The sequence below is a fragment of the Colletotrichum spaethianum genome (assembly GCF_022836535.1).
Source record: "Colletotrichum spaethianum MAFF 239500 DNA, contig39, whole genome shotgun sequence".
Taxonomy (NCBI): Eukaryota; Fungi; Ascomycota; class Sordariomycetes; order Glomerellales; family Glomerellaceae; genus Colletotrichum; species Colletotrichum spaethianum.
Window position 1 is genome coordinate 318,038 of NW_026054809.1, and position 12,929 is coordinate 330,966.

Genomic DNA, 12,929 nt, shown 5'->3' on the forward strand with positions numbered 1-12,929 from the left:
CGTACTCTTAAACGACATCACTGAAAGACTATAATTACACCCTTTCCATGCTTATTTCGACTGTCACGTCTAACTTGGTTTGGCGATCGAGATCGTAAGTCTTTTCCCACTACGACGGTGGCCACCATGCATGTTACTTTCTGATCGATCCATGGTTACATGTGTTCTGGAACGAACGCCTGGGAGGCTATGAATGCGTCTTAAACCCCATTGAATTGACATCGGATGGTGCTATCTTCGCCATCTCAGAAAAAGGGAAACTTGAAGATCGTCTGTATAATGGCTCAGCGCCTTCATTTCCGATGAATGAAATTCGCTGGCTATCGTAGTAAAAAAGGAGGAGCACTATGCGCTTTTGATGATGAAAGCTATGTTTTCCTAAGCGGAACAGATGGCGAAGACCGATGTCACTAACGAGTTGGCTTGGTTTTGTTGGAAGAGGGCAATCGAAGGCATCAGATAGATAGGGAGCACAGCCCGGTCAGCCACATCCTGCAAGGTGGGGTTCACGGGCCAGGCTCTTGGTTTGCTGCCGGAACTGAATGTCAAGAAGAACAAGAATCGTACAAACAAACTGGCTAAGCGGCACGCTCGGTACCGATGAATGTGCTATTTCGCGTACTGATGTGAGCCGAACTGGATCTAGGCGGCCAAATCGGAAAGGTGCATCCCTCGAACACCGGGCCAGTCGGCCCCTTGATCCCGCGTGGGGCCGTCTGGGGGTGTCAATCTGAGGTGGGGGTGGGAGGTCTTTTGCGGAGAAAGCTATGATCAGTAACACCTTCTTGACTTCCTAGTTTCAACCGCCAACTTTAACATGCCGCTGGAACTATTCATTGATCCCATTTATCACACGAAGTGACTGAATTAAAGACAACGGCAAGTCCAGCAGCAGCATATACATATTTACTTTGTAAGCAGTCCTGATATAGATGACCACCTTGGCTTTGATAACCTTCAGATGCCAGAGTAGGACTTTTCCTACACATCACTGCTGAAACACTCGAGTCCAGATGGCATCACAATTCAGAGCCATCATCGCAGGCGGCGGCCTCGCCGGCTCTCTCCTTGCCAATGGGCTCATAAACTACGGCGTCGACGTAATTGTATACGAAAGAGATGCTGGAGACGCAAATAGGGTTAAAAGTCCCCAACCCATGGGGACCCATGGGTACCCAGATGAATGGGTTGGGTGAATGGGTCAACCCATCAAATGGGGTTTTTGGGTTTTGGGTATTTGGGTATTGTTTTTTTTGGGTATAGGTATGAAAAATCCCCATACCCAAATGATGAGATAAGGATGGGTTTATGGGTTGAGAACATTTGCTGTGTTTTCTGCTTATTACTTGACGGATACCCATAATACCCATATCCAGAAAACAGAAATCCCCATTTGGGTATAACCCAAAAACCTATACCCATAATCTTGAAAAAAACCCATAACCCATATGGGCCCCAAAAGAATCCCCATGGGTCAAATGGGTTAGAACCCAAATGGGTACCCATGGGGATTTTTAACTCTAGACGTAAAGAGGGAGGGATTCCAGATCCGGCTTGGTGAGAGCGCCTTGGTAGGTTTCCGCGCGTGCCTCGAGCCTGCCGACATCGAGAGAATTCAAGGGCAATACAGCCAGATGTCTTCAACAGGTTTGACAGCACCAAGCTTAACGAACACCAAATTTCAGACCGTGCTTGATTTGGGGCAACTGCCGTCATATAGTGCCTTATGGGCTATTAATCGAGTGGTTCTGAGAGATATTCTTATGCAGCCTCTACAGAAGAAAGACTGTATTCACTTCAGAAAGGCGTTCGAGGGATTTGAGGTCGTTCGAGGAGATGATGGACAGGACTATGTGAGAGTCCACTTTGCCGATGGAACATCGGACACCTGCGATATGTCTATCGGCGCAGACGGCATTGGTTCCAAGGTAGCCCACTCTCCCTCTTTCTTTCTCGGAACCTAACCAGACAATTTGATTCTTACGCTGATCTAATTAAGTAGATCAACAAGCAAGTCGGAGCTTGCAACATTGTGCCGGTAGACAGCCACGCAATGATCCTCGCAAAGGGCCCTTTGCCGTCAGATTGCCCACTAAACTACCCTCACGATTGAAGAAAAGTCCTGTTATGGTCTGGGCTGGAGGGGTCTCACTGTACTATACGTGTAAGTTACGATAAATCATGAACTGGGCGTCAAGATGATTTACGGACTGTTCAGTGTTTCTCCCCGCTGCCTACAAAGCTTCGCAGAGAGAAGGTCCCAACTACAAGGCCAAAGATGCGTCGTACTACTGGGGCATTCTCGTTCCCAAAGAGCGTATGCCAACAGACAGGTGGTCCAAGATCGAGGATCCCCTGAAGATATGCCTCGAGGTCACACGTGACTGGGCACCATAATTGTGAATTGTATCAAACTTCACACAACTTGAACTTAACTAACGTTGTAATTTGTTAGTCGTACAATGTTAACAACGGGCTCGGAGGGGAAGAGCCGGGACCTAGTCAATGTAGCACGCTTGAGGTCAAGCAACAGGCTCCCCAAAACGTGGCGCAAAAACGTCAAAAAGGCAACTGGAGACGAAGGCCACCTCCGTGTTTGGCTCATCGGAGACGCAGTGCATGCGATGCAGCCTATCAGGTATGGATAGACGTACTCCCCAGGCTCTGATGATTCACCATGCTGATCCCTTGCAGAGGAATGGGTGGCAACCAAGCCTTCCATGACTGTGCTGGCGCACCACCCGAGCTGCTGCGGCTTAAGGAAAAAGCCGAATCGGGAGATCTGCCATCGACGCAGGACATTAGCAATGCATGTATTCGTTATGAGAGCAAGATGATTGACAGGGCTTTCCCGTGGGTACAGAAGAGTGGAGGCAACAGTATTCCTGTAAGCCCCCCTGGACCATAAACGACCTGCATGGTATTGACAGCTTCGGCAGACCATTAACCTGGATGGATGGATGGGTTCCCTTGTTTGGATGGTCGGCACATTCTTGGTGTCGGGGTATGCCTTCATGTCTCGTATCCTGAAGTATGCGATGAGAAGTTCATGAACTGGGTTTGGGATGGTTGTGCCCTCGATAGTAGATACTTGTAAACATAGTCACTCATTCACGTAGCTTCAACACCGTTTCGCTGAAATCACCACGCATATTCTGGCACTTGCTAGCTGCCAATGATTTCACCCTTCATGCAGACGGCACCGCCCTTCTCTACCAGGATCTCAAAGTTCTTGTCACTCCCAATAGCCGCTGTGCGAATGGTGTACTCGTCACCCGCATAAAGTGGTGACATGGCCCTGTATCCAACTTGTCGTACTTCCCTACCATCGTGTCCATACAAGTCTCGCCAGTAGTCGAGCATGTTGATCAGGTTCAACGGCCCGTGGACCACAACATCCGGGTGGCGTTCAATGTCCTTGGTCCAGGGCTCGTTGTAGTGAATCATGTGGCCGTTGAAGGTCAGGGCGGAAAAACGAAAGAGGCCAACTGGTGACCATCGAAGGTGGCGGACTGCGCTGCCGTCTGCGCCTTTTAGGTCGGTGATTGTGGAGGGTCCAAAAGCTAACGGCCGGTCGCTGCGCGGTGGTGCCGTCTTTGCGGCTTGAGAGACGTTGACCTCCGGGCGGAAGATCCATGATCTGAGAGTATGTTAGTTCACCTTCGCCAGTGTTGAGTGACTAAATGGCTGACCTTTGGTCCTTGACAACCAAACCATCATGACCCCAAAACTCCTTCTCGACGTCAACCAGCACCATCTCATCCCCACTCCTACTCTTCTTCGGCGTCGCTGCCTTGAGCCTTGTCCGCTCTTCGACCTCCTCACCAACCTTGAGGGAAGTCCCCTCGAGAAACTGCATCTTCCCCCCGGCCCACATCCGCCGTGTAAACGGTGCGGGAGCGTTAAAAGTTTTGTCCGTTCCGTCCATGCCTAGCTCGCTCTCGACGCCTGCTGGGGTGAAATAGACAAGGTGATAACCTGGTGGTAGCGGCGTTCCCTGCACCGGGGCGTCTATGGAGACATCCTGCCCCGGATGCAGTTGTTTACGGTTAAGGGTCAAGCTGAGGCGTTGGAGCTGATTGGAATCGAGGACCTGTTTGCGAATGACATCTTTGCCAACAAAGGTCTCGACAAGTTTGGAAGCGGCGTCCGTTGCATTGGTGGTCATAGACCGGCGGCCAGTGGCAGCGCAACTGAGGAGGGCCGGTCGTATTCGGTAAGCCGGGGATGCCATTGTGAGAGCAATTGGGGACGGTGACGGAGAGGAACGACGTTGAGTTTCCGTAAGGATGAAAAGTCAAGTCTTTAGCTGGTTGCTGCCGTTACGAACTTTGCAATCCGTTCGATGACATGCATCATGAAGATAAAGCCGGCAACTGTCTCAATCTTGTGAAGCACAAGCCGGCAAGATGGGCCGACAGGAGGTCAAGCGCTTTGAAGCGATGCCGAATAGGGAATGGGCCAAAGGAAACGTTGATCCCCACACCATGTATGTGGTGTAGCCGGTCTCTTCGGCTATATGTCCCTCGGCTTCTTCATTTTCCACAAGGAACAAGAAGCCGAAGCCATGCTCGGCACAAGAAGCCGAGATCGTGCGTAAGGGATCCGTGCTCCCCACGACAAAAGCACAACAGGGCACGAAAAAGCTCCAGAAGGCGGGGTTAGATCGCTTATTTGCAGTTGAAAAATGCCAGAGTTGTTATCATAGGCAACGCTGCAGGAAGTTGAGCCCCTCAACTTGCATTGGCCCGTTGGCATAAAGTTGAGGGTCCAGGAATAAGCCAAGATCTTCAAGTGCATCCTCGCCCTCCCAGTTCGTCCGCATGAGATTGAAGTATTGGTCCTCCATTGCTTCCGGTCTCAGTTGTCCGGGCAGGTCTTGGGCAGCGAAAAGACCTTGCAATGGGCTCGTTCCTGATGCATCGAAAGGGCTTAGACCTGCCATCGAGCTCACGGCGTTGCTCGGCGCGGAATCTGCGCCACCGCTGTTGATTCGCTTTGCGATGGACTCGTCCAAGTACTGCAGAAAAAGATCTAAAACATTGTTATTGATGCGCCAGTATTTTTGAATCTCCTTTAGTCCAAGGAGACACATTTGTGCCCTATGTTCGGCTAGACGCCGACCGATACCATCGGCGGATTTGATATCGATTGCGTGGATGCAAAACGCCGCGAAAAGGCTTGTGAGTCTATTGAAATCAGTTTTAAGATGATATCAGAGCAGCTTTGGGTCGCTTACAGGTGCATCTGGCCGTACTGCAACGTCTTTTGTGCCAGCATATCCTCGGCTATACGGCTAATGCGACAGGCAGCAGCAAGAGCTGCCTTTTTGTCCTCTTCGTCTCGATTGCGAAGCCATCCATTGCGGTGTACTAGAATGCGAAGGTGGCTAGAGGCAGTATGTCAACATCGATCTAACATTCTTTTGAGACAACAACCCACTTGTATGCTAAATGTAACAAGCATGTTAGAACCGAAAACTGGCCGTCGTCCGGTCCTCGACGCATGTCGTCTGGCAAGCTCTCTTTCCACTTTTCAAGCTGCTGTTTTAAGTCTCGAACCTCAGCCGGAGCAGGTGGTCCTCGGCCAGGTGCGAAGTGGGTGTCCATGATTCTCCCAACTAGCAGCATGTTAGTTTGAAAGGCATTAGATCCCAAGGTTGCCAAGAGATACGTACGCAACCGTGCAATTTCGACCATCTTTATTACATAGTGGACGTGTTCAAGTTTCGAGGCACCAAGACTGGTTATTTCCTGCTCATCGGCGTCGTCTTCCAGATCGACAGCAGTAAGAGGCTCTATGTCGCAATCCTCATCACGGATCCGGCATGGAAGACCTAGTGATACAGATGCTTGTCGTTCGCGAACCTACAACGGTCAGTTATTTACCTCGTGAAAAGGCTCTCCCGGCCATGCTGAGGGTCATGGGGTGAGTTCTCACATAAACCGACCACCAGACTCTTCTCCTCATCCGTGCAAAATGGGGGTCTTTTGTTGTGAACCTTGTCCTAAGAAAATGTGAGTGTGCACTTGTTATCATGGTTTCAGATGAACTTACGATCTATGGAGACCATGCGTCTGAGCGAGGGTCAATACTGCCCCTAGCCAATATCTCACATCTCTCCAGTCTGTTGGTCCGCCTCTCCAGAAGCTACAAAGAAATAGAGATTGGATAAGGGTAAACTCATCTTTCTCCCAATTAGAGTGGAAGAGTACACGTGCTCGTGAGTAAGTCATGCTCTTGGCTTCGGAACGATCTTTGAATCCCATGGCAACAATAGTCGCTTCGTCACAATAGGTCGAACCGATGAACAGCATGGCCTGTAGCAGCAGAGGCGAGATCTCCATCGTGACAAGACGCCGTGCAACTTCTGCACGATCGAGTATGGGAAAGCACGGATGGAACCACTTAAAGTAGGCACGCAAAGCCGGCAGGCAGTTCTGCATGTCGGGAAAGGTAAGCGCGCCCTCATCCCGAAGGTATCGCTCCGTCGCCGAGCTGATGTGGTTTGTACTGGCAGGTGATGTAGCAAGGTCAGTTTGCGGCGTCTGAGGGACTGGGAAGGTCAGACGACCCTTCAAGGCCCCGTCACCGACGACTGCTTCAGCACCAGTCTCAGAGGCTCCGGGAACAAGCGTGATAAAGTTGGACTCCCCAAAGAAGCGACTGCCTCCTGTCGTCGCGCCTGTAGAATGCACCGACACGGGCGTGTCGGCATATGGAGTCTGCGAAGCCCCGGAGCTGGATAGCCCAAGAGAGGGTGACGCAGTGCTCATGGACGCCAAGGTCGCTGCCACAGCGGAAGTGAGAGCCGAAGGCGGAGCCGCCGAAGAAGCGGCAATGATAGGTTCTGGGGTCGCCGATGATGCCTCTTCCACCTGCTTCTGCTTCTTGGACCTCCGTGGGTACCTGTACCGAACTTCAGTAACCGGTGATCTGGGGCATCAGTGTGGGGACTAAATTGCGACAACTAACCGGCCTCTGCGTGAAGGCAGGACTTCGCAAGTTGCCTGTGAGGTCTCGCAGTTGGAGCAAGGGTGGCGTTCGGTAACATTGCAACGGATGCGCCGAGAGTTGCACTCCCTACACGCGTGCTTCGCGCGGGGTTTCTTGAGGCCTTCTATCGGCATATTGGGCGCAGTGTTTTTTACTGACACCAATCCTTGGAATGAGCCGGGGACATGGTGATTATGCTGCTCTAGTAGGACTCCGTTGTTGCGGTATGTCTTGCGGGTGTCTTGGAGCGTGACGCATGTTTCCCATACTGTGAAAGTGCGACGGCACATTTACATATTACCTTGTCAGCGTCACAGTTGGATACGTACAGTGTTAGCTTGTTAGCACAGTTCAAAATTAATTCGGCCACGACATCCGAGGCCATCTTACCGAGATTGAGGGGCACACCAATCATACCGAGGACCGGGCACCCCTAGACGTTTCACACCGAACACCTACAAGATTTACCACAGAGGAACGTAAAACATGATAGTACTGAAGAACAAAAAAATTTTGATGTCTTACAGATGCCACTGATAGCGGTAAGAAACACAGCTTACTCCAGTGGAGAAAGAAGTCGGCGGGTCAAGTTACTGAAGAAAAGTCAGTCAAGTAGATCTTGGGATCGTGGTGATTGTATGCGCTAGGCTGCATCACAACCGTCTTTCATCCCTCCCTTTGGGGAGACCTGTGGGAAGTTGCGGATGCAGTGGGCTCCGTTTAGTACACCCAAACTCCGGGTTAGACTTGGATTCAATGAATGATTCTTGATTGTTGTATGGATGAAATAGGTGATTCGGCCTATCCTACTATTGATTAGATACTATCTCACATCTGTCACATACGTTCAGTTGATTGATGAATCAGACTAGGTACCGTTTTGATAATTAGATTTACTTCCGGATCTAATAGCCTAACACAGGCAAGCTCCACTCAACTACATGCCCGATATGTAATGCGTGATGACTCCTCCAATATGACTCTGAGACAACTCCATTACCATGACAACACTTTCAGAATCTAGTAGCTCCGAGGTAATTGAAGGACCTTCTCGCTGATGTAAGACAGGATCATCTCACGAGAGACGGGCGCGATCCTAGGAACAAAAATCTCGCGGAGATATCTCTCGACGTCGTACTCGGCGGCATAACCCATACCACCGTGTGTGAGTACAGCGCGCTCACAGGCCGTGAAAGCCGCTTCGGCCGCCATGTACTTGGCGCTGTTAGCCGCCACACCTACCTGATCCTGACGGATGGACGAGTCGTCCTTGCTGGCATCATACAGCCGCGCAGCGTGGTACGTCGCCAACTTAGCCGCTTCCAGCTTCATATATGCATCCGCCAACGGATGCGCGATAGACTGATTTTTGCCAATGGGTCTATTGAAAACGACACGATCCCGCGCGTACGCAGACGCCTTGGCAATGGCGGCATAGCCCAAACCCAGCGCCTCACCAGCCAGCAGACACCGCTCGGCGTTCATACCATGGAGGATGATCTTGAAACCTTGGCCTTCCTGGCCAATGAGAGAACTAGCAGGGATGTGGTAATTGTCGAAGAAGACCTCGTTAGCGTCAACGGCGCGGCCGCCCATCTTCTTGATCTTGCGCATATCAAGACCTGGCTGCGACTTGTCGAGGTCGATACAGAAAAGCGAGAGCCCTTCGCTCGGTTTCTTGCAGTCCTCGTAGGCCTTTGTGCGTGCGAGGAGGATCATCTTGGAGGCGACTTGGGCGCAGGTGATCCAAATCTTCTGACCAGTAACCACGTAAGACCCGTCAGACTGTTTCTTGGCTGTTGTCGCGAGGCGGAGGGTATCAAGTCCAGAGTTGGGCTCAGTGACACCGAAACATGTTCGCCACTCGCCGGAGATGATCTTAGGGATGGTGCTCTCGAGTTGCTCCTGCGTGCCAAACTTAGCCAGGGGCTGCGTTGCGTATACGTTGGCGTGGATAGACTGGGCGCCGGCCATGCCCGCCCCCGACTCCGTGATTGTTTGCATCATCATAGTCGCCTCGGAGATACCAAGCCCAGAGCCACCCAGGGATTCTGGTAGGGCGATGCCGAGCCATCCATCCTTTGCCAGCGCCGCGTGGAACTCTTTAGGATCTTGCTCGTTTTGGTCGTGCTCTTGCCAGTAGGTGTTCGGGAACTCGGAACAGACTTGGCTGACTGCTTCACGGACTGTAAGTTGATTCTCTGTGAAGCCAGTTGTTTCCATGATCATGCGAGCTGGTGATGTTGAGAAGGCAGCAACGCTGGATCTGAATGTTGGTGCTCCCGGGCGCAGGCAACCGGCAGTCTTTACGGCGGGCCGCGCAACACGCCAAAGATTCCGTGCAAACTGTGCTGACATTTTGGTCATGTTAAACTGTGAGATGAGTGAAATGACTACTTCTTGTGGACTTGAAAATACATCCAGTCTATGAACCATAAATACCAGCTCAAAGGCCGACTCGAAGTCGTGAAAACCAATCTATGGCAACTTCAAGTCCGGCAAAAAGAACCGAAGATCCGGCAACTGTCGTCAAAGACATTTGGCGAATGACGACACCGTGGGCGATTGGCGCTAGGACTGGCCGCTGGTTTCGTTGAGTCCATTCCATATAGCCGACTTCGGATGAAGAAGCCGAGTCAAGTCTCCAACCACTCAGAGAATGACACCCTACCGCCCTTTCCCCAGGACTGGATAAAGGCCGAGATCGAGCAACAGGCCTTGTAAATGATTGTTAGGCTACGAAGAGGCACAAAAGCCGCCGAAGAGTTGACTTGCAATTCTTTCACTCACAATACACCACATGAGCTCTAGGCGTTGTACTTTGATTCACCGAACATTGACCCCTGATTCATTTTACATCTTACCGCTTTCGTCTACATCCCATAGCATCCACTATGTCCCCGCCAAAAGCAGTGCTCGGGGTATCAGTTCCCAGGATGGCTGCCATCGGAAGAGCATGGAGACCAGCTATCGCATCACGGCAAGTCCGAGCATGCACCAAGCCATTTCCCAGGCCTACGAGGGAATGCCGTCGCGCTATGGTTACTTCGAACGCACCAAAGCCCGAGAGAGAAGCGCTGCCCCTGGAAGGCATTATCGTCGTTAGTCTCGAGCATGCCATTGCCGCACCTTTCTGCACCAGGCAACTCGCCGACATGGGTGCTCGTGTTATCAAGATTGAGCGTCCTGGCGTCGGCGACTTCGCCAGAGCATACGACACCCGTGTTAACGGAATGGCTTCACATTTCGTCTGGACGAACCGCTCAAAAGAGAGCCTGGCCCTAGATCTGAAGAAGCCCAAAGACTTTGAGGTTCTCAAGAGACTCCTTGCGAAATCGGATGTGTTGGTTCAAAACCTGGCTCCCGGTGCCACTGAACGACTCGGTCTGGGGTACAATACACTCAAAGAAACCCATCCTTCCCTAATCGTCTGCGATCTTTCAGGCTATGGTTCCAACGGACCTTATAGGGACAAGAAGGCATATGATCTACTCGTGCAGAGCGAAGCAGGTTTTCTCTCTGTCACAGGAAACGGCTCCGAGCCGGCGAAAGCCGGAATATCCATCGCCGACATTTCAGCGGGCATGTACGCATACTCCAACATCCTTGCCGCAGTGATAAAGCGTGGGAAAACTGGCAAAGGGTCGTGGATAGACATCTCAATGCTCGAAAGTATGGTCGAGTGGATGAACTTCCCCATGTACTACACATACAAAGATGCCCCTGGCCTGTCCCGCTCGGGAGCATCCCATGCATCCATATATCCTTATGGGCCCTTTGAGACAGGAGGAGGCGGTTCAGTCATGCTTGGCGTTCAGAACGAACGGGAGTGGGCGAACCTTTGCCGCGATGTACTTGGAGATGAGACATTGGCACAGGATCCACGCTTCGTAAGCAACACACTCAGAGTGAAGAACCGCGATGAGTTGAAAAAGATCATTTGTAATGTCTTTGCGAGTTCGTCAGCAAAGGAGGTGCTCAAGAAGCTGGACAGCGCGTCTATCGCGAATGCCAATGTGAACGACATGCATGGCGTGTGGAACCACCCCCAGCTCAAGGCGAGAGGACGATGGACAGATGTTGAAACACCGAATGGGACGATTCCTGCTCTGATTCCGCCGGGGTTTGCCACAGTAGATAGTTCGAGAATGGACAGAGTGCCTGGCATCGGAGAGCACAACGAGGCAATATTCAGGGAGTTAGGAGTCAAGCCATGATTTCCCGAAGTGCATCATAAGGTTATTTTGCACGACAGGGCGTCAAGCTATTTCATCTAGTTCCCTCTCATTATCATTATCAACTCTTGGTAACCTAGACGAGGCATTAATCCACAGGTCAAATTTCCAATATAACTGTACATGCATTACTTCGCCTTATGAATGTTTAAGGTGAAATCAGGCTCCTCCAGGCAAGCGAAAGGCCATCCTTCTTAGTTTGCCTAGATGGCATCCGGACACAAAGGCTCACTTCGCACTTCGCGAATTTATTTACTTCTGGAACGACAGTTGTTCGTTAGTTAAGTTACGCTATATCTTTGTCGCATTTCTGGATATTACTTGTATATCTGGTTGATATTATATTACACACTTTGCATCATAAACATTAAGACTATTGTAGGAGATGAAAACAAGGGACCATCAGGCCTTCTGCGTCTTTCGCCAAGTTTCATAGTGCGACTGGACCGCTTCCTCTGCAGAACGGTACACAATTCCCAACTCTTTCATACTCCTATTGTTGTCTACCTTGAAAGGAATGCCGACGTTCGCATCCGTCCACTTCTTTGTGATGCCGATAAATGGCCCTGCTGCATAGACCATCAACTTTGGCAAGTTCCAGGAAGGCAACACTTTGGGCTTCTCATGCACCGCCCTGGCGAGGTTGGCCATGTCCAAAAGACTGACTGTGCGATCGCCGGATATGATGTACCGCCCGCTCGCCGACACGTCCTCGCCGACCTTGACGTGCGCCTCTGCTACATCCCTGACGTCGACCAAGGGCCACGATAGGTCGGGGCATCCCATTCGGTTCTCACCGCGATACATCGACTCGAGCATGAAATGGCTTCCGGAGACGGACTCGGGAGTCAGAGAGGGGCCAAGGACCATACCAGGGTTGACGACCACGAGTGACCACCGGCCTTGGAGCTTCTGAATCTTCCACGCCTCCCGCTCGGCGACCGTCTTGGAATAGGAGTACGGAGCGTAGCCTAAGCTGCTGGTCTCGTTCCAGCAAGACTCTGTGAGGGTTTGGTCCTTGACCTTAAGGACATCGGCATTATCGCCGTACATTGCGGCAACTATAGGAAAGTTAGAAAAAAGCTCAGGCATTACAAGTCAGACTGTCAAATGGCCAACCTGAAGATGTCAAAACAACACGCTTGACACTCTCAACTTCGTTGGCGGACTGAAGAACAGACTGAGTGCCTTGCAGCGCCGGCTCAACGCAATCTTTCAGCCCGTCTTTGATTTGTTGCGGTACCAGGAATGGCGAAGCAATGTGGTAGACTACTTCGCAGTCCTCCATCGCCTGACGGAAAGATCCATTCTCCATAAGATCAGCTTCAAACAGGGACAAATGACCTGGGTATTGTGCCTGCAGGTCCAGCAGTGGCTTGCATTTGCCAGCATTTTTTAGGCTGCGCACTGTAGTGTTGACATAGTGGCCACGCTCAAGGAGTAGCTTGACGACATATAGACCGATGAAGCCTGTGCCGCCGGTAACAAGTGATCTAGTCATGTTGGCGGTGTTGGTATATGTATGGGACGAGCGTAGATACCAGTACGGATGGGACACATCTTACAACTCAAGGGGAAGCGAGGTGTCGCTCTTTATGAAATATAACCCGCCTGCTTTCTCTCCTTGCCCTCATAGACTAGAGCCGCATCCCAACGTCCGGAAATATCACTTTAGTGAGACGGACATACACGGACATA

The 12,929-nt window shown here is 51.2% G+C and overlaps 6 protein-coding genes across 6 annotated transcripts; 1 reads left to right on the plus strand and 5 right to left on the minus strand.

Annotated features, from left to right (window-relative positions):
• Positions 1 to 3,165: 3,165 nt before the first annotated feature.
• On the minus strand, positions 3,166 to 4,234 carry ColSpa_10851 (mesaconyl-C(4)-CoA hydratase; the record flags this gene model as incomplete). Its single annotated transcript, XM_049277063.1, has 2 exons — positions 3,166 to 3,640; positions 3,693 to 4,234. The coding sequence occupies 2 exons, from the start codon at positions 4,232 to 4,234 to the stop codon at positions 3,166 to 3,168; spliced, it is 1,017 nt and encodes a 338-aa protein (XP_049133020.1).
• A 468-nt stretch (positions 4,235 to 4,702) lies between these two features.
• On the minus strand, positions 4,703 to 5,280 carry ColSpa_10852 (uncharacterized protein; the record flags this gene model as incomplete). Its single annotated transcript, XM_049277064.1, has 2 exons — positions 4,703 to 5,180; positions 5,240 to 5,280. 2 exons carry the CDS (start codon positions 5,278 to 5,280, stop codon positions 4,703 to 4,705), a joined length of 519 nt encoding a protein of 172 aa, XP_049133021.1.
• Positions 5,281 to 6,053: 773 nt separating this feature from the next.
• ColSpa_10853 (cutinase transcription factor 1 beta) lies at positions 6,054 to 7,411 on the minus strand (the record flags this gene model as incomplete). Its single annotated transcript, XM_049277065.1, has 3 exons — positions 6,054 to 6,909; positions 6,976 to 7,264; positions 7,387 to 7,411. The coding sequence occupies 3 exons, from the start codon at positions 7,409 to 7,411 to the stop codon at positions 6,054 to 6,056; spliced, it is 1,170 nt and encodes a 389-aa protein (XP_049133022.1).
• A 605-nt stretch (positions 7,412 to 8,016) lies between these two features.
• Positions 8,017 to 9,354, minus strand: ColSpa_10854 (acyl-CoA dehydrogenase fadE12; the record flags this gene model as incomplete). The annotated part of the gene is made up of 1 exon (XM_049277066.1): positions 8,017 to 9,354. The coding sequence occupies one exon, from the start codon at positions 9,352 to 9,354 to the stop codon at positions 8,017 to 8,019; it is 1,338 nt and encodes a 445-aa protein (XP_049133023.1).
• A 680-nt stretch (positions 9,355 to 10,034) lies between these two features.
• Positions 10,035 to 11,213, plus strand: ColSpa_10855 (succinate-semialdehyde dehydrogenase [NADP(+)]; the record flags this gene model as incomplete). The annotated part of the gene is made up of 1 exon (XM_049277067.1): positions 10,035 to 11,213. One exon carries the CDS (start codon positions 10,035 to 10,037, stop codon positions 11,211 to 11,213), a length of 1,179 nt encoding a protein of 392 aa, XP_049133024.1.
• Positions 11,214 to 11,661: 448 nt separating this feature from the next.
• ColSpa_10856 (tetratricopeptide repeat protein 1) lies at positions 11,662 to 12,732 on the minus strand (the record flags this gene model as incomplete). The annotated part of the gene is made up of 3 exons (XM_049277068.1): positions 11,662 to 11,686; positions 11,923 to 12,292; positions 12,351 to 12,732. 3 exons carry the CDS (start codon positions 12,730 to 12,732, stop codon positions 11,662 to 11,664), a joined length of 777 nt encoding a protein of 258 aa, XP_049133025.1.
• Positions 12,733 to 12,929: the final 197 nt, after the last annotated feature.